General features: G+C 41.7%; 1 protein-coding gene across 2 annotated transcripts in view; it reads right to left on the reverse strand.

The window, feature by feature from the left end:
* Nucleotides 1–21,293, reverse strand: part of LOC139410951 (serine/threonine-protein phosphatase 2A 56 kDa regulatory subunit delta isoform-like) — a 46,196-nt gene that overhangs the window by 11,994 nt on the left and 12,909 nt on the right. For both annotated transcript variants that reach the window (XM_071156665.1, XM_071156655.1), the window contains exon 4: nucleotides 924–1,123. In XM_071156665.1, coding sequence (XP_071012766.1) covers nucleotides 924–1,123 — 200 coding nt within the window. The remainder of the gene's footprint in view (nucleotides 1–923; nucleotides 1,124–21,293) is intronic.

Below are 21,293 nucleotides of genomic sequence, written 5' to 3' on the forward strand. Positions count from 1 at the left end.
GGAAATAGCCTGCCTGGCTCCACAGCTCCATCGCCCAACCTCAGCCTCATTACAGAACACTGGGAGAGGGAGAGACGACAGCAGAAAGGGAACAGGAGGTGGTAGTTTTGAAAGAGGGACAGTGATGGACAGCGGGGAAGGGAAAGATATACAGTGGGATGGGGAGAGAGAAAGGAGGGGCGAGGGAGAGAGAAAGGGAGGATGTAGGAGGAAGAGAGGAAGAAGGGGAACGATATACAGAGGGGGAGATCCACATGAGGCCAGTGTTGTGGTGCATGGCCAACAATTCAGAGATGTTCAACGGAAGAGCAGATGTATGGGCTATAATTTGTGATGGATAATTGCTCAACATTTCCCAGTGCACGCTTATTACTCGTTGAGCACAATGCTCAAATTTGTCACAAGCGGAGGGGGAGAGAATGACCCGGGGGGGAGGAGAGAGAGAAAGAAGAGGGTGAAATAATATCCCGGGGGGAGGAGAGAGGGAGGGAGTACCTCAGAGGAGAGAAGAGAGGGAGAGTACAACAGGGGGAGGAGGGACAGAATTCCCCAGGAAGTAAGATATAGGGGGAAGAGAGAGGCAGATAATAGCCCAGGGGGGAAAAGAGACGGAAAAGAGCAGCTTCCAGGGGGATTTGGCTCGATCTGACTTATCACTGATATAAATAACGACCTTTGGGTGCTCCTCAAGGGTTTGATGCTGATTCTCTCACCCTACTGTGCTGGGTGGAATCCTGAGCCAGGCTAAGCTGAAGTCATTATTGAACACAGAGTCAGGATGTGGCATACTGAGGCGACAGGGGGGCCTTGACAGCATGTTAACACCCACAACCTTCCCCTGAACATGGTGATTAAATACAGGCCCAAAACCTTCCACACTTTGTCAGGGTTTATGTACAGTAGGTGCATGGATCTCTTTTTACCATGATCACACCCTCTGGGTAGATGGACTCGGTGACCACATCGCGGTTGTGCGTGATGTACTCCACCATCTCATTCAGGCCAGCACGCTTCACCTCCTTGTACTTCAGGTCGCTCAGAGGGTCCGTGACAAAGTCAAAGAGCACGCAGCACTGCCGCAGCTTCTGCACAAACAGCTCCTCCCGGTCAATAAGGGGCGCATCTGAGGAGGAGAAAGGATGGGAAGATCAATGATATGCTGTATGTCTAGATTAGGGCTCTCCAACCCTGTTCATGGAGAGATACCTTCCTATAGGTTTTAACTCCAACCCTGTTCCTGGAGAGATACCTTCCTATAGGTTTTAACTCCAACCCTGTTCCTGGAGAGATACCTTCCTATAGGTTTTAACTCCAACCCTGTTTATTTATTTTTTATTTCACCTTTATTTAACCAGGTAGGCTAGTTGAGAACAAGTTCTCATTTACAACTGCGACCTGGCCAAGATAAAGCAAAGCAGTTTGACACATACAACAGAGTTACACATGGAATAAGTAAACATACAGTCAATAATACAGAAGAAAAAGTCTATATATAGTGTGTGCAAATGAGGTAAGACAAGGGAGGTAAGGCAATAAATAGGCCATGGTGTTGAGGTAATTACAACATACCAATTAAACACTGGAGTGATAGATGTGAGAAGATGAATGTGCAAGTAGAGATACTGGGGTGCAAAGGAGCAAGATAACTAAATAAATACAGTATGGGGATGAGGTAGTTGGATGGGCTATTTACAGATGGGCTATTTACAGATGGGCTATGTACAGGTGCATTAATCTGTGAGCTGCTCTGACAGCTGGTGCTTAAAGTTAGTGAGGGAGATATGAGTCTCCAGCTTCAGTGATTTTTGCAGTCCGTTCCAGTCATTGGCAGCAGAGAACTGGAAGGAAAGACGGCCAAAGGAGGAATTGGCTTTGGGGGTGACCAGTGAGATACCTTACTATAGGTTTTTGCTACAACCCTGTTCCTGGAGAGCTACCGCCCTGTAGGTTTTCGCTACAAACCGAATCTAGCTGGTTGAGAAGCTGAATCCGGTTAGTTACAACTGGGGTTGGAGAGAAAACCAACAGAGGGTAGCTCTCCAGGAACGGGGTTGGAGAACCCTTGGCTAGATAGTGATTCATAACTTCAGAAAACATTATACACTTGTTCTGTCATCCCACCATTTTGTGTCCAAGGCTAACATTGGGGATAAAGTGTGAGATACAGATTCATACACCTCCATTCATAGACCTCCACGTTATTTACCCTGGCTCAATTGTACCCTTAGTGTTGTGAAACCCTGCTATTCCACACAGCTAGCTACTGTTTTACAATTCAGACTCCCTTATGCAATGAGGCTTTCATGAAACCACAGCACCCCACCTCCTCCTCCTCCTCCTCTTTTCCTGGATAATGAACATCAAGGTCTCCTGTACTTGTCAGCCCCCTCACGGAACTGAGGAAAATGGCATGACACTGTGGCATGGAGGCATGCAGACTCCACCTCACACACAGGTCTATAGGTGTTTCGGCCCTCCAGGACCGGAATTGAACAGCCTTGATCTAGTGTGTTGTTGCTCGTTGCGTAATGTTTAAGCACACTTGGCGTGAGTGCTTTACTATCATGTCAGCTTAAATGAATAGGATTTACATGAATGACCCATTTCAAAGGGTCAGAACATGTTTGGATGTGAGCTATATTGTAGTGTGTTTTGGAGGATGTTGATTTGAGTTGGGATAAAATATCATTATTCAATTTGCATTGTGGGATAAGACCATGCAATCGAGTGGGTATGAGAAACACTTGAAACAAAGGAGGATTATGGTCAAGGACATAGACGTGAGGGTTGAGCCGTTTTTCAAGAACACAAGGAACTGAATAAGAGTGAGAGGCTGGAATCTGGGGCACAGACAACAGTCCCAATAAAACGACATTCGAGAAGAGCCTTAGAGAGTGGCACATAGATTTCTCATTGTACTGGGCAATACAAGTACCAAGACATGAGAAACTGGCTTTAAATTGCCAAGACTTTTAAAAATATTTTTTTAAACCTTTAGGCAAGAACAAAATCTTATTTTCAATGACGGCCTAGGAACAGTGGGTAACAGGATCTATTTTACTGCCTGTTCAGGGGCAGTATTGACAGATTTGTACCTTGTCAGCATGGGGATATGAACTTCCAACCTTTCGGTTACTAGTCCAACGCTCTAACCACTAGGCTACCTTGCCGCCCCACTTGGTATCAAAGGTTATAAAACAAGTTCATAAATATATACAATAGCAGTTGGTAACAGGATCTATTTTACTATAAAAGTAGGGGGTCTAAGTTGCAAATTGTGTGTCTACTGGAGGAATGATTCCATACATTTTTCAAATGAACTGCCAATATTCTATTCAAACAATGCAGTCAATCCACAGCCATAGATACAAATCAACTGATTTCAGCCAGTGGTACCAAGGCAGCAGCTACTCTTCCTGGGGTCCAAACACACTTGCTTCACACATAAACAAAAGATAAAACAGTACATCATACATTATTACACCACTACATATCTACAATACAAAATGTATAATACCACCATACAACAACATTACAATGTACGTGTTTATACAGTGAGTGTGCGTATGTGTGTGTCTAACTGTGTGTGTTTATTCTTCACAGTCCCTGCTGTTCCATTCATTGTATTTTTATCTGTTTTTTAAAATCTGATTCTACTGCTTGCATCAGTTACTTGATGTGGAATAGAGTTCCATGTAGTCATGGCTCTATGTAGCACTGCGCCTCCCATAGTCTGTTCTGTTCTCCGGGACTATGAAGAGACCTCTGGTGGCCTGTCTTGTGGGGTATGAATGGGTGTCTGAGCTGTGTGCTAGTAGTTTAAACAGACACCTCAGTGCATTCAGCTTGTCAACACTTATTACAAAAACAAGTAGTGATGAAGTCAATCTCTCCTCCACTTTGAGCCATGAAAGACTGACAGGTGTATCATTAATGTTAACTCTACACGTGATGATAGGACTTGATAGGATATTTGTAAATGCAACAAGTACTGTAAATGTATCATATAATAACTCACAGCTTTCTAAGAAAACAAACATTTTGATGTATGGTCTGTTTACATATATTGTAGAGGCTATTTAAACAGAAAATGGGTGTAAAACCAGTATACACTGTATTTATAATTATATGACAATATTTTTGGTTGACAATTCTATTACACAATTTCTGAAATATCACACGCCTTACTTTGATTTTCATGCATTAGTAAAATCAGTATTATGCCTCTACTGCCATTCATTCCAATTAGACGGGTTTGGATTTCTCCCTGACCAATATGGCTGACATTTTCACCCCATTATGGAACTTTTAGGGTTATGACATAACCCCTCTAGCAATTTAAAAGGATCTCTATGTATTGCCCCATCTTCTCCACTGACCAGACCAGGGCCTTCCTGGTCAATACAGCCTGCCCCAACCGACACAAAACAGACACTTTGACATCATGCAGTCACATTTCTCACAAGGGGTCTATTTCATTATCTCAATGTTGTCACACTCCCCACAAATCACCCTGGTATGTGACAGTTTCTCTGGGGAAGCTCGCACGCAGTCACACAGACTACTGCAGGGGTAGGCAATTAGATTCAACCGCGGGATGATTTTTTTTGGAGCAGAGGTTTTGCAGAACATCATAATTATATACAGTGGGGTCCGAAATTATTGATACCCCTGAGAAAGAGGAGAAATAACGACTGTCTAAAATAAACAAATCAAAATACTGAGCTATATTGTATGCAAAGAAATTGATGGATTGAAAAAATGGATTTTGTTTAACAAGTAATATCTGTTATTGGTAATGGTGAGAGGTTAGCATGTCTTGGGGATATGATATTTGACCCTCTGTAACTTTCTCATTCATCATTATTCACGGCTCATATGTAATCACAATAGCATCCACGTTAATGTAGAAGTGTTAAGAAATGTATTATATTCTTATTTATAATGAAACTAACTCCAAAATGGCACAATTATGTTATTTACCATCAATTTCTGTTGGACACAACATAATCTGAAACACAACCAAAACAAACTGCAAATGCATCAAAAATATTTGTAGAGTCACAAGCTCGATGTAGTCAAACTTTTGACAACTTTGTTTCCATTAATAATTAATAATAATAATTTAATAATAATAATAATTTTGACCCCTGCAGTTGAGAAAAAAAATGTATATTACTTGTTAAACAAAATCTCTTTCTCTGAGCAATTGTATTAGTATAAAATAATATAATTTCACAAAAAAAAAATAGTTCCAGAGGGATCCGTGACACTCTCCCTGACCGATTCTGTAATACCTACATGTTTCAAACAGACCATAGTCCTTGTGCCCAAGAAAGTGAAGGTAACCTGCCTAAATGATTACCGCCCCGTAGCACTCACATCAGTAGCCATGAAGTGCGTTGAAAGGCTGGTCATGGCTCACATCAACGACATCATGCCGGAAACACTAGACCCACTCCAATTCGCATACTGCCTCAACAGATCCAAAGATGATGCAATCTCAATTGCACTCCACACTGCGCTTTCCCACCTGGACAAAAGGAACACCTATGTGAGAATGCTGTTCATTGACCTCAGCTCAGCGTTCAACACCATAGTGCCCACAAAGCTCATCACTAAGCTAAGGACCCTGGGACTAAACACCTCCCTCTGAAACTGGATCCTGGACTTCCTGACGGGCCGCCTCCAGGTGGTAAGGGTAGGCAACAACACATCTGCCACGCTGATCCTCAAAACTGGGGCCCCTCATGGGTGCGTGCTTAGTCCCCTCCTGTACTCCCTATTCACCCACGACTGCGTGGCCAAGCACGACTCCAACATCATCATTAAGTTTGCTGATGACACAACAGTGGTAGGCCTGATCACTGACAACGATGTGGCAGTCTATAAGGAGGTGGTCAGAGACCTGGCAGTGTGGTGCCAGGACAAAAACCTCTTCCTCAATGTGAGCAAGACAAAGGAGCTGATCGTGGACAATAGGATTCTCTTGATGGTGCAGCTGTTCGAACAGGCCCCCATTACCATCAACAGGGCTGAAGTGGAGCCGGTGGAGAACTATCATGGTCCAAACACACCAAGACCGTTGTGAAGAGGTCACGGCAACACCTTTTCCCCCCCAGGAGACTGAAAATATTTGTCATGGGTCCCCAGATCCTAAAAAAGTTCTACAGCTGCAACATCGAGAGCATCCTGACCGATTGCATCACCGCCTGGTATGGCAACTGCTCGGCATCTGACCGTAAGGCGCTATAGACGGTAGTGCGTACGACCCAGTACATCACTGGGGCCAAGCTTCCTGACACCCAGGACCTATTTACTAGGTGGTGTCAAAGGAAGGCCCAAACAATTGTCAAAGACTCCAGTCACCCAAGTCATAGACTGTTCTCTCTGCTACCGCATGGCAAGCAGTACTGGAGCGCCAAATCTAGGACCAAAAGGCTGCTTAACAGCTTCTACTCCCAAGCCATAAGGCTGCTGAACACTTCATCAAATGGCCACCCGGACTATTTACATTGACCCTCCCCACCTCTGTGTTTTTACACTGCTGCTACTCGCTGTTTATTATCCATGCATAGTCACTTTACAAATTACCTTAACTAACCTGTAACCCTGCACATTGACTCATTACCGGTACCCCCTGTATAAAGCCTCGTTATTGTTATGTAATTTTCATGTGTTCCTTTTTGATTTTATATTTTTTTTACTTTAGTTTATTTCATAAATATTTTCTTAACTCTATTTCTTGAACTGCATTGTTGGTTAAGGGCTTGTCATTAAGCATTTCACGGTAAGGTCTACTACACCTGTTGTATTCGGCGCATGTGACAAATAAAATTGGATTTGATTTTAAGATCACATCTCTTTTTATATTTTGGGGAATACTTGGGAACAGATTTCCAAGACTAAAATAAATTTTTTGCTGAATTCCTGGTGATTTTACAGACTTTTTTTTAACCAAAAAAATACAATCCTACAAAAACTAAAGACTCGCGGGTCTTGACCTGTACTACTCTATAACATCACGGAGGACTTGTAACATAGGCACATCCTCCTCCATAAGATGATATAATACGAGTGCCCAATACCTTTGCCAAAAACAAGCCGTTAAACTGAGTAGCTATGAGGCTCAAGACAACAAAGAATGTCTACTCTAGTCTAGAGCAATGAGAACAAATGGTGGGTTAGAGTGGAAGGGGATACTGGACACTACGGGTTTGGCACTTGAATACTTATGTCAGCCACTATTCCACTAGGAACGTAAGCTGCTTAGTGGTATAATCACAGCAAACAAAATCACTACTATACTGCCAACCTCAGTCTTCCTCCTACCCCTCCTCCTCACAACCGCTGGCTCCATTTTAAAGTGTTTCACTCCAGGCCGGGGCCACGGAATCTATGACACAAAGCTAGATTATATAATTTCAAATTAGTTTTTTTTTTTTTGTGATGGAGGATGAATCATCCAAGGAGGCCAGCGGCATGTGACAACAGGCGGAGGCTCCCTATTGGCCCATTGGCCCGGAGGACCAGTAGAGTGGCTGCATATGCCTTGCATGCGATGAAGTGATGCGAGACCAGTTACAAAACAGCACAACTATCATCAGGCCTCACACAGATGGAGAAAGGCTTGAACGGAGACAGAATTTGTTCAATGTGCCCAACGTGTGACAGTGCATATGGGAGATATAGAATAGGGGAGAGTGGGATAAGTTACCCCTTTTGCTTATTAAGTTTAGCCACCCTTGTTTCTAGGAAACCATACACAAAATGAAGCATTTTTTTTATTTTTTAGAAAGATGGCTTAATTTCATGGAGTCTGAAGGAAGAAACCACATGAAAGAGTGGTAAGCAAATTAGGTATTTTAAAAAAAAACGGATTTTCACAAAGTCAAATGAATTGATTGTGTTAGTGGTTTCATGATGCTTGTATCTAGACCAAATTAGATCATTTAAAGATTGTTCTATACAGCAATTGGGGTCTCTATAAGCTTCGATATGAGGTCCAAAACCTAGCATGACATTGCATCCTTGTAGCTGTGTGGGCTAATATAGGCAAAATGTTTGCCTTGGGGTAATTTGAGCCAATGGCTGAGCCAATAGCTGAGCCAATGGCTGAGCCAATAGCTGAGCCAATGGCAGAGCCAATGGCAAGTTGAGCAAATTCAAGCATTGTCTTCCCAGGTGTAATGCAAGGCATTATAGCTGGGAAATGACGTATGTTAAATGTTAAAAGTGTTTGTTAGGGTTTAAGTCTGTGTTAAAAGATGCTTAAAATGATTAAAAGGCAAAAAAAAGCGATTGAGTGTGTTGAATTGTGTTTGGGAAATAAACAGACATGGTTTTAAAATGTAGTGGTAATACTTAATTCAGTACAGAAACTTGTAGGCAGCTTAATTTACCTTGTCCCGCTGCTCAACTTACCCTGTTTTCAAAACTATCATGTTTACATGGATTCTGATTATTTCCAGGGATACACAACATCCTGAAATATATGTAGATATCTTTATTAGAAATAATACTATATTTATCTTGACAGAGTGATGTTGAATGTAAAAAAAATGGCTCAACTTACCCCACTCTGTATTCTAAATTAAAAAGAGAAAATAGTCACAAGAGGCTGGAGTTCTGGCCATATCTATCGTCTCTCCTTATATACTAGAAGGCTGTTTTATACCTAAGGGCGGCAGTCATCCATCAAAACAAAACAGACCGTATGAATCCCAGTTCTAAGCAGATTCAAGAAGAGACATCTGTACACCTGACCTACTAAGACTCACCTGACCTACTGAGACTCACCTGACCTACTGAGACTCACCTGACCTACTGAGACTCACCTGACCTACTGAGACTCACCTGACCTACTGAGACTCACCTGACCTACTGAGACTCACCTGACCTACTGAGACTCACCTGACCTACTAAGACTCACCTGACCTACTAAGACTCACCTGACCTACTAAGACTCACCTGACCTACTAAGACTCAGTCAGTGCTCCCCCTGCACCCTCCTGAGAGCACGGGGGAGGACACCACTGCATACATCACGCACTCTTACAATACAGCAGCAAGTGCTCCTACATCTATAAATAAGTACACCTTACTGATACCAAAGCATATCTCATAGTTTCCATCAGACTATAGGTTGGACATTTTCTATCGCCCACAGGTAGAAAACATGACCTTCTCAGGATAAAGGTTTACTGAAGATGAATTGGAATCCATATAGCCTTCACTTAGCTAAGAGCAATCTGTTGGACAGTATTGTGCATCTATGCTTTAAAACCCCACTTACTCACTTACTATATTGAAAAAGATCACCAGAGGCTTAACGTCAGATAGATATCAGATTCCTTGAGTTGAAAGACTTAGGGAGTGCCAAAAGAGTGGAGTTCCTTACGAGAACTAATCAATAATCATGTACCCAAGCATATGGAGCAGAACATCAACATCCTTCCTCGAAGCACAGCAGAATCAGATGAGCCTTGTACAACATAGCTAAATAACATTCAACCCTCTGTACCGTCAGTTCAGTTCTGCTTGTCAAAAACCACATCTTGGCAATAACATGTGGCCAAGGCCTTTCAGTAGGGCTGTCATGAGACCAAGCCTTCACCCTAAGGACCAACAATCCCCCACTTCCCTGGAGTAAGATATACTCTCATATACACAGACTTCTATTATCTCCAATAGATATCAAATAAACAAATAAATAAAAGGATATAAATAAAAGACTTGTCTTGGCAAGTTTGAACACGGAAAGAGTACTACAGTTCTGGACATATTTTTGTTGTTGTAGAGAGGTAAATCCTTTTGAATTCAATCACTTTTTGACAGCATCCCTTTTGATTTGAACAAAACCTTCCATACGTATTTGCCCGTTGTAGAAGTGCTCTTCTAAAAAGAAGTTATGGTATAATTCACACTCTGGATGGCATTTTCAAGTGAATGTACTCCGTTATGCTAATACCCTCATATAAAATCCTGACCTTGAAGGCAAACACAGTTTTTTTGTTATTTACTTGTGATTTATTTCAACAGGTAAATTTACCAAACCTAAGCTGAAGAATTTGATGCGTTGAACTATCATAATTACACTACCGTTCAAAAGTTTGGGGTCACTTATAAAAGTCCTTGTTTTAGAAAGTATCGTTTTTTTGTCCATTAAAATAACATCAAATTGATCAGAAATACAGTGTAGACATGGTTAATGTTGTAAATTACTACTGTAGCTGGAAACCCTGATTCTTTATGGAATATCTACATACAGAGGCCCATTATCAGAAATGTACAGCGGCCCATTATCAGCAACCATCACTCCTGTGTTCCAATGGCACGTTGTGTTAAATAATCCAAGGTTATCATTTTAAAAGGCTAATTGATCATTAGAAAACCCTTTTGCAATTATGTTAGCACAGCTGAAAACTGTTGTTCTGATTAAAGATGCAATTAAATTGGCCTTCTTGAGACTAGTTGAGAATCTGGAGCATCAGCATTTGTGGGTTTGATTACAGGCTCAAAATGGCCAGAAACAAAGAACTTTCTTCTGAAACTCAGTCTATTCAGACTATTCTTGTTCTGAGAAATGAAGGCTTATTCCATGAGAGAAATTTCCAAGAAACTGAAGATCTCGTACAACGCTGTGCACTACTCCCTTCACAGAACAGCGCAAACGGGCTCTAACCAGAATAGAAAGAGTAGTGGGAGGCCCCAGTGCACAACTGAGCAAGAGGGCAAGTACATTAGTGCGTCTAGTTTGAGAAACAGATGCCTCACAAGTCCTCAACTGGAAGCTTCATTAAATAGTACCCGCAAAACACCAGCCACAACAGTGAAGAGGCGACTCTGGGATGCTGGCCTTCTCAGCAGAATTCCAGTGTCTGTGTTCTTTTACCCATATTATGGCTTTTCTTTGCAACTCTGCCTAGAAGGACAGCATCCCGGAGTCGCCTCTTCACTGTTGACGCTGAGACTGGTGTTCTGTGGGAACTATTTAATAAAGCTGCCAGTTGAGGACTTGTGAGGCGTCTGTTTCTCAAACTAGACTTGTGAGGCGTCTGTTTCTCAAACTAGACACCACTACAAGACCATGGTAGTTGCCTACTGACAGCAAGAGGAACTTCCCCTCCCTACAGGCTATGCTCAAACCCTACACCCCAACCCGAGCACTCCGTGCTGGTCTCTTGGCTCTCCCACCATTACAGGAGGGCAGCTCCCGCTCAGCCCAGTCCAAGCTCTTCTCTGTCCTGGCACCCCAATGGTGCACCAGCTTCCCCTTGAAGCTAGGCCAGAGTCCCTGCCCATCTTCCAAAAGCATCTGAAACCCTGCCTGTTCAAAGAGTATCTTAAAGGTGGATTGACTTATGACTATCCAATCTACTCATCACTTTTAGGAATAATAGGCTATCTTTTAGTCTGAAAATGTGATGATAAACACATGCAATACTTTATCATAAAGGTGATTTTTTTTCATGATTTATTTATTTGTCTTCCCCTAACTCAGCATTTCCCAAACTATGGGTCACGACCAATGTTCCCTCCCATTTTTTTCTGCACGGAGCGGAAAACTTGAACGAGAGAATTTTGTGCAACTTATGGGGCACATTCACAGTGAACATTGAGGCTGTACTCTTGCTGTTTTAGACAGTAGCCAATATGCTATTGTGGCTATTTGAGCATAATGTAGGCCTACCAACAAAACCAATGGCGCGAATCCCATAACATCACATGGAAATAGATTTTGATTTCTATGATGTAGTCTACAATAGCCTATATGTGGTGTTCAATGCAGGCCTACATTGCATGAGACTTCTTAAAAAGGTTTTTACATTATGAAGGGCTTGATATTAACTCATTATTTTTCACTTGGTGTGCGTGGCAGTCCTGGAGGAACATTGGTCGCGACCCCATGACAGGTCGCCTGATTTGAAAATAGAGTCACGAGAGAAACATTTGCTCCTGGTTATTAGAACCGAGGTTACGTCGGTAACATCTGTTAGCCGCTAGATGTGGTTGTAATAAACAGAGCGGTTTCTGTTTTCTTCCTACACGTGGCTCTATCTTTTAAACGGTTTAAGCAACAACAACAAAAATTATGACACAATCACTGACAGATAAGACTAAGTAACAAGTATGTGTCTTCTGTTCTCTCTACAATACCCACAAGCCACGCATGACTCATTAGAAGTGGACAAGACCAGGCACTAATTCTGACTGGGGGGAAAAATAACATCATCAATGATGGATGTCCTTTTCTACACAGAAAACCTTACAGAATTATGGCCCGATGATCTTTTGAACATCCCAATACCTTTCTGATGCATCAGTCACTTCAAACCATACTTCCTTCAGATTGAAATACGGTCAAAGGTACTGTCAGACTGATTTGTAATAGATTGTCATAGCCCCAGTTAAAAAAGTAAACATTAGCCGTTGATTACATCACTTTTTTAAACTTTTTTTTTTACATGGTGTGGTCACAGATTTTTATTTTAATATCAAAAATGAGAACCTTTGCCCTAACTCGAAACTCACGCGCCACCTATGGATTTGACCTTTGACCTATATGGGCTGAGATCTCAAGTGCTCCGAGCAAACATTATGTATGGATCATTTACTGCATCATCAGTTATCCTAGTTCACGACCTATTCTTTCACAGCCCACATTTTATGATGCACTCAAAGTGGCGAGCTAACCCAACCAATAGGACCGTATAATTCATTCTCTGCATGCATTTGCGTTTGAGAGGTTCAAATCCTTGGTGATCTTTGAATATGCATGCCATGGCAAGTAGCGATCTATGTCTAAACATACTAAATATTAGCAGTTTACAATCCATCTTAGTCTAAAGCACTTCAACACTTCGCAGCACACAGTGCATGCAATGGGGTTAATCCCATTTCCCAGGATAGTCCAATTTTAACATTCCCGGAAAAAGCAAGCTGCTGCGGAGGTCAACGGGTCACCTAACCAAGACACTCGGCCGAATGTGCTGATCACAAGCGGATAGTGATAGAGAGGGAGTGTATGTAACGCCATGTGTAACACACCCTCAAGCACTAGACCGAAACACACAGCAGCGCAGTGCCACTGGACAATATGACTGTCTGTTGGGAGAGAAATAGTCCTCATGCAAACTCCATGGCTGAAGCACCCTGGCGGAGAACAGCTGACAAACACTGACCTTTCTCTGTGAGATCACCGTCATAACACTGCAGTGTAAAGAAGACGTTTGCCGATCAATAAAAGGAAATCAATAAAGCTTATGAAGGGCTAAAGAAGTTCATACACTAACTAATAACTACAGCAACACAGCCTCAACAGTATATACATTATACTCAGCTCTCTGACTACAAGCTAGGAGTTTACTCCTACGGTCATTGGCCTTTTGAATACATGGAAGAGGATGAGGTAGGTTAGTCTGTCCTAACTAGTTTTATTGTCTTTAGCTTGGGATGATGATGATGATGGTGATTTTGACGACGATGTAAATGAGCATTTGGATGTTTTGCTTTTGGTCAGCATGTTTTTTTTTTATGAGTGATGTCTCTGAGAATGTGATGGCGAAATGTAATTACCTACTATTGCTACTGCTAATGTTGATCATAGTATTGTTGTATTTATATTGATGGCTGCCAACCCATGACTGATGCACAAGCACTGTATGTACTACTGTTGTATTCGGTATCATGGGGATTCATGTGTGTTTTTTATGTTTTTTTATGTCTCATGCACTTTTTGCTACAAAACCAATTGCCCTGTATGGAACTGGGAAAGGGCTTCAGTCATGTCTGAACAATAAATCAGAAGTAGGAGGTTTACATCCAATTTGAGAGAGATTTTCTTGCAAATATTATAAATCTGCATCGAAAAATATGTGCATTTCCCCACCAGAGGTGTTTCCATCAAACTGACTTTGTTGCGGATGGAAGGATGTGCGTGAGGACGTAGCGCACATTAAAACAACTTTTGCTCTTAGGTTTTCATGTACCGGATAAAAAAATACATGAGTTTAATCTGTTTCCATTGCATTTTTCATTCTACTGATAAATGGCAAACTTGCCGACGCAAAACGATACCACCATGTCGAACAAACAAATTGTCTGTCAACATGTATTAAATTGTACTGACATTTCCTGTTCATCACACTTTTTTTTTTTTAAAGACGCCATAGGAAACAAGCATCTACTACAAACTACCGGTACACCTATGAATTTTGGTATGACAGAAAACCTATTTTTTCCCCTAAAGCCTGTGCATTTGGTCTATATGCTGTTAAATAGATGCTTTTTATGTCAGATTTTGGCATTTATCTTCTAGAACTATAGTCATAATTTACCAAAATATGCAAATCCTCCAGGTACAGTATGTCAAAAAGCCTGAATTGAAGAGTGAATGTGAGGAGGAGGCTGTGCCTAATCTGCCTGCATGGTGTGTTATGGCGAGGTTTCGCTGTCCTACTTAGCGAAGACACTTGCACTGCTGATCCAATTACTGCCTGTGATCCGTCTGCTCTGCCTCGCTGCCTGGCCAGACAAGGGGAGACTCAATGAGAGGAGAGCCCAGAGCAACAACAGGAGGGACAGGCCGAGAGAGAGAGAGAGAGAGAGAGAGAATGAGAGAGAGATAGAGAAGGAAAGAGATGTGGTGGTCACTGAGAACCTGGGTATTACAGTAGCTTTTGTGCATCCATTTTCATTTCTACGCATTTTATCATGACCATACCTGATAAGTCACACGAATAACAAGGCATTTCTGTACCTTGAATCACATTGTATTAGAATAATAATGTCAAAGTGTAATTATGTTTTTGTACAAAAATACTAAATGAAAAGCTGAAATGTCTTGAGTCAATAAGTGTTCAACCCCTTTTTTATTGCAAGCCTAATTAGTTCAGGAATAAAAATGGGCTTAACAAGTCACAATAAATTGCATTGACTCACTCTGTGTGCAATAACAGTGTTTAACGTTATCATCTCTGTACCCCACACATACAGATAATTGTAAGGTCCCTGAGTTGAGCAGTGAATTTCAAACAGATTCAACAACAAAGACCAGGGAGGTTTTCCAATGCCTCGCAAAGAAGGGGACATATTGATAGATGGATTCTGTATCAATACACCAAGTCACTACGAAGATACAGACTTCCTTCCTAACTCAGTTGCCTGAGAGGAAGGAAAATGCTCACAGATTTCACCACGAGGCCACTCCACAATAGTAACCGAAATTACACCGTGAAAAGAAGGAAGCCTGTACAGAATACAAATATTCCAAAACATACACTAAAGTAAAACTAAAAAAATGTGGCAAATATGTTCTGAATACAAAGTGTTATGTTTGGGGAAAATCCAACACAACACATCACTGAGTACCACTTCATATTTTTAAGCATGATGGTGGCTGCATCACGTTATGGGTATGTTTGTCATCGGCAAGGACTAGAGTTTTTTATGATAAAAATAAACAGAATAGAGATAAGCACAGGCAAAATCCTAGTGGAAAATCTGGTTCAGTCTGCATTCCACCAGACACTGGGAGACAAATTCACCTTTCAGTAGGACAATAGCCTAAAACACAAGGCCAAATATACACAAAGTGTTCAAAACATTAGAAACACCTTCCTAGTGTTGACTTGCAACCCCGTTTGCCCTCAATCGGGGCATGGACTCTACAAGGTGTCAAAAGCGTTCCACACGGATGCTGGCCAATGTTGACTCCAATGCTTCCCACAGTTGTGTCAAGTAGGCTGGATGTCCTGTGGGTGGTGGACCATTTTTGATACACACGGGAAACTTTTGAGCGCCTGGCACCTACTACCATACCCCATTTTAAAGGAACTTAATTATTTGTCTTCCCCATTCACCCTCTGAGTGGCACACATACACAATCCATGTCTCAAGGCTTAAAAATCCTTCTTTAACCTGTCTCCTCCCCTTCAACTACACTGATTGAAGTGGATTTAACAAGTGACATCAATAAGGGATCATACTTCCACCTGGATTCACCTGGTCAGTCTATGTCATGGAAAGAGCAGGTGTTCCTAACTCAGTGTACATTGAAGTTGCTTACCAAGACAACATGGAATGTTCCTGAGTGGCCAAGTTACAATTTTGACTTAAATCTTTTGGAAAATCTATGGCAAGACTTTAAAATGTCTGTCAAGCAATGATCAACAACCAACTTGATAGAGCTTGAAGAATAGTTTAAAGAATAAATGTGCAAATATTGTACAATCCAGGTATGGTGAGCTCTTATACTTACCCAGAAAGACTCACAGCTGTAATCGCTGCCAAAGGTGATTCTAACATGTATTGACTCAGGGTGTTGAATACTTATGTAATCAAGATGTGTTTTAGTTTACATACATTTTTTTTTACAAATGTTAGAATTTTTCTTCCACTTCGAATTTTGTGTAGATCTTTGCCAAAAAAGTACAATTAAATACATTTCAATCCCACCTTGTAACACAACAAAATATGGAAAAAGTCAAGGGGTGTGAATACTTTCTGAAGCCACTGTATATGTGTGTGATTCATTTTAGCGAAGACTATACATGCAGTTCTGCATTTTGAAGTACTGGGATGAAAGGGCCAACATCAATGAGCATCATCATTCCCCATGACTGATGAAAGTGGAAGCGATCTAATGAAAATATGCAGACAAAAGCTATTGCCAGTAACTATTCATATAGATCATATGGAACATTTAAAGAGCGATATGAGTCAGAAACATTTATTCTAGTGTCCAAATTGACTACAAGTGTAAATAGGATCATTTGGGTCATAAAGTCAGTCTCGTCCAAAATGGAGATTTGCGAGATGATAGGAAAAAATGGTGTCAATGAATTAAGAGTACCCCACAGTTTCCTTGGGTTGGGTTTATTTCAATCTTGCCCACATGCCCACAGCTGGCAGCACCCAAGTAAAATCACCAATTTGGAGCGCAGCTGCAAGCAACCCGATCACAATGCCCATGGTAAATTTGGTTTGACTTTGGATATCCCTATGGGGCTAGTCAGAGACCATGAGTAAATTACACAATATACATGGGACAGTACTTAAAATGTCAGTAGCTCAAAATTTCAATGACTTACCTCAAACCAACTATAAATTGTAGAAATTCATATATAATGAGAAAAAAAAGATCTGCGAGCATATAATAAATAGGGAATGCAAGGATTGATGAGGGTTGGTGGATATGACCAATTCATGGTATATGGGTCTAAATGTTTCTTTCCTCTCTCACCCTCTCCAGCCTACTTTGAGTGTTCAAATTATAATTGTATTTTCTGCATGATAGAAAATGTATTTTGAGTTGCAATGAAGGGATGCATGGGCTATAACTTGAAACGCGTGACATGATCTAGTTTATTTGGTGAAGACCGTGGATTATGCTTTCTTCAATTCTGAGGGGTCTAAATGATCCTCCCATGTCCGCTGTGGATGGCATCGGCTGTAGGCCAGCATTTCCCCAAACCTCAGTCCTGAGAACCCCAAGGGGTGCACGTTTTGGTTTTTGCCCTAGCAGCCAGGACCGAGTTTGGAAACCGCTGTTGTAAGCGTTCTCAGCTCCATGCCCGCCCGGGAATCAAGCCGGCCTGGTCTTTACTGTCCTTGGAAAATCCCCTTTGGGCTCGGGGCAGGGGCTTCACTGACGACAATAATTTAGTCTTTTTTTGTTTGTTCCTTTTGGAAATGCTATAGAAATGTTATAATTGTATCAATGCAGTTAGTCAAAGTTATTTTAATGTAATTTTTTAGACAACGTCTAAAATGATTTATTGAGAAATGGAGGGTGGAGAGGGGAATGCAATAAAGGCCTCGCAGTGGGGAAAGCTAGGAGAGACACAGGGAGGGTTATATAGGGCAGAGATTTACATAGGCCTATTGCTATTTGGGATTAGGGATGGAATGTGTGGGGAAAGGGGTTTTTGGTTGGTGTGTTATTGTAAAGGGGGAAATGAAAAGATTATTAGTGACATGGCAATTATGGTTTGTTCCATTCTGGGATTTTACATACTATTTCTTTCTGGGTTACATCACAATGAATATATGGAGCGATCCACTCATTTGATCCTTTTAGTGATGTTTAAGATTATCTCTTTGAATATTAATGGCTCACACTATGAAAAGAAGGAAATGCGTATCCCATCTTAAAACAAAGAAAGTACAATATGAGTCAAAGTTTGTCCACACCTACTCATTCAAGGGTTTTTCTTTATTTTTAAAATTATTTTCTACATTGTAGAATATTAGTGACGACATCAAAACTATAAAATAACACATGGAATAAAGTAGTAACCAAAAAAGTGTTTAAATATATTTTAAACGTAGTAGCCACCCTTTGCCTTGATGACAGCTTTGCACACTCTTGCCATTCTCAAATCAAATGTTATTTGTCACATGAGCCGAATACAACAGGTAGACCTTACCATGAAATGCTTACTTAGAAGCCCTTAACCAACAATGCAGTTCAAGAAATAGAGTTAAGAAAATACTTAAACTAAAATCAAATCAATCAAAAATGAACACAAGAAATGTACATAACAATAATGAGGCTATATACTGGGGGTATCGGTACCGAATCAATGTGCAGGGGTTAGTCGAGGTAATTTGTAAAGTGACTATGCATAGATAATAAACAGTGAGTAGCAGCAGTGTAAAAAAAAAGGGGGGGGGGTCATTGTAAATAGTCCGGGTGGCCATTTGATTAGTTGTTCAGCAGTCTTATGTCTTGGGGGGTAGAAGCTGTTAAGGAGCCTTTTGGTCCTAGACTTGGCACTCCGGTACCGCTTGCCGTGCGGTAGCAGAGATGACTTGGGTGACTGGAGTCTTTGATAATTTGTTGGGCCTTCCTCTAACACTGCCTAGTATGTCCTGGATGTCAGGAAGCTTGGCCCCAGTGATGTACTGGGCCGTACGCACTAGCCTCTGCAGTGCATTACGGTCAGATGCCGAGCAGTTGCCATACCAGGTGGTGATTCAACCGGTCAGGATGCTATCGATGGTGCAGCTGTAGAACTTTGAGGATCTGGGTACCCATGACAAATCTTTTCAGTCTCCAGAGGGGGAAAATGTGTTGTCGTGCCCTCTTCACAACTGTCTTGGTGTGTTTGGACCATGATAGTTCGTTGGTGATGTGGTCACCAAGGAACTTGAAACTCTCGACCCGTTCCACGTTAACGGGAGCCTGTTTGGCCCTCCTTTTCCTATAGTCCACGATCAGCTCCTATGTCTTACAATGAGAGGTTGCACTTATCTTCATCTCTCAACCAGGTTCATCTGGAATGCTTTCCCAACAGTCTTGAAGGAGTTCCCACATATACTGAGCACTAGTTGGTGGCTTTTTCTTCACTCTGCGGTCCAACTCATCCCAAACCATCTCAATGGTCGGGTGATTGTGGAGGCCAGGTCATCTGATGCAGCAGTCCATCACTCTCCTTCTTGGTCAAATAAGCCCTTACACAGCCTGGAGGTGTGTTGGGTCATTGTCCTGTTGAAAAACAAATGATAGTCCCATTAAGCGCAAACCAGGTGGGATTTCGCTGCAGAATATTGTGGTAACCATGCTGGTTAAGTGTGTCTTGAATTCTAAATAAATCACCGACAGTGTCACCTGCAAAGCATCCCCACACCATCACACCTCCTCCTCCATGCTTCATGGTGGGAACCACACATGCAGAGATCATCCGTTCACCTACTCTGCATCTCACAAAGACACCGCGGTTGGAACCAAAAATCTCAAATCAGACCAAAGGACAAATTTCCACAGGTCTAAAGTCCATTGCTCGTGTTTCTTGGCCCAAGCAGGTCTCTTCTTTTTATTGGTGTCCTTTAGTAGTGGTTTCTTTGCATCAAATCGACCACAAAGGCCTGATTCATGCAGTCTCCACTCAACAGTTAATGTTGAGATGTGTCTGTTACTTGAACTCTGTAAAGAATTTATTTGGGCTGCAATTTCTGAGGTTGGTAACTCTAATGAACTTGTCCTCTGCAGCAGAGGTAACTCTGGGTCTACCTTTCCCGTGGCAGTCCTCATGAGTGCACGTGGTTTTTGAAAATGCACTTGAAGAAACTTTAAAAGTTCTTGACATTTTCCCGGAGTGACTAACCTTCATATCTTAAAGTAATGATGGACTATCATTTCTCTTTGCTAATTTGAGCGGTTCTTGCCATAATATGGACTTGGTCTTATACCAAATAGGGCTATCTTCTGTATACCACCCCTACCTAGTCACAACACAACTGATTGGCTCAAACGCATTAAGAAGGAAAGAAATTCTGCAAATTAACTTTTAACAAGGCACACCTGTTCATTGAAATGGATTCCAGGTGACTACCTCATGAAGCTGGTTGAGAGAATGCCAAGAGTGTGAGTGTTTTTATTTGTTTAACACTTTTTTGTTACTACATGATTCCATATGTGTTATTTCATAGTTTGTCTTTACAATTATTCTACAACGTAGAAACAAGTCAAAATAAATAAAAACCCTTGAATGAGTAGGTGTGTCCAAACGTTTAACCGGTATTGTAAGTCTTCACACCTTTTGCTATGAGATTTGAAATTGAGATCAGGTGCATCCTGTTTCCATTGATCATCCTTGAGATGTTTCTACAACTTGACTGGAGTCCACCTGTGGTAAATTCAATTGATTGGACATGATTTGGAAAGGCACACGTCTGTCTATATAAGATCTGACAGTTGACAGTGCATGTCAGAGCAAAAACCAAGCCACAAGGTCGAAGGAATGGTGCGTAGGACTCTGAGACAGGATTGTTGAGGCACAGATCTGAGGAAGGGTACCAAAACATTTCTGCAGCATTGAAGGTCCCTAAGAACACAATGGCCTCCATCATTCTTAAATTGAAGAAGTTTGGAACCACCAAAACCCTTCCTAGACCAGGCCACCTGGACAAACTGAGCAATCGGGGGGAGAAGGGCCTTGGTCAGGGAGGTGACCAAGAACCCGATGGTCACTCTGACTGAGCTCTAGAGTTCCTTTGTGGAGATGGGAGAACCTTCCAGAATGACAACCACAACACTCCACGAATCAGTCCTTAATGGTAGAGTGGCCAGCCAGAGGTCATTCCTCAGTAAAAGGCACATGACAGCCCACTTGGAGTTTGCCAAAAGGCACCTAAAGGACTCAGACCATGAGAAACAAGATTCTCTGGTCTGATGAAACCAAGATTAAACCCTTTGGCCTGAGTGCCAAGCGTCATGTTTGGAGGAAATCTGGCACCATACCTACGGTGAAGCATGATGGTGGCAGCATCATGCTGTGGGGATATTT

This window comes from Oncorhynchus clarkii, chromosome 1 (assembly GCF_045791955.1).
Source record: "Oncorhynchus clarkii lewisi isolate Uvic-CL-2024 chromosome 1, UVic_Ocla_1.0, whole genome shotgun sequence".
In the NCBI taxonomy this organism is placed as follows: domain Eukaryota; kingdom Metazoa; phylum Chordata; class Actinopteri; order Salmoniformes; family Salmonidae; genus Oncorhynchus; species Oncorhynchus clarkii.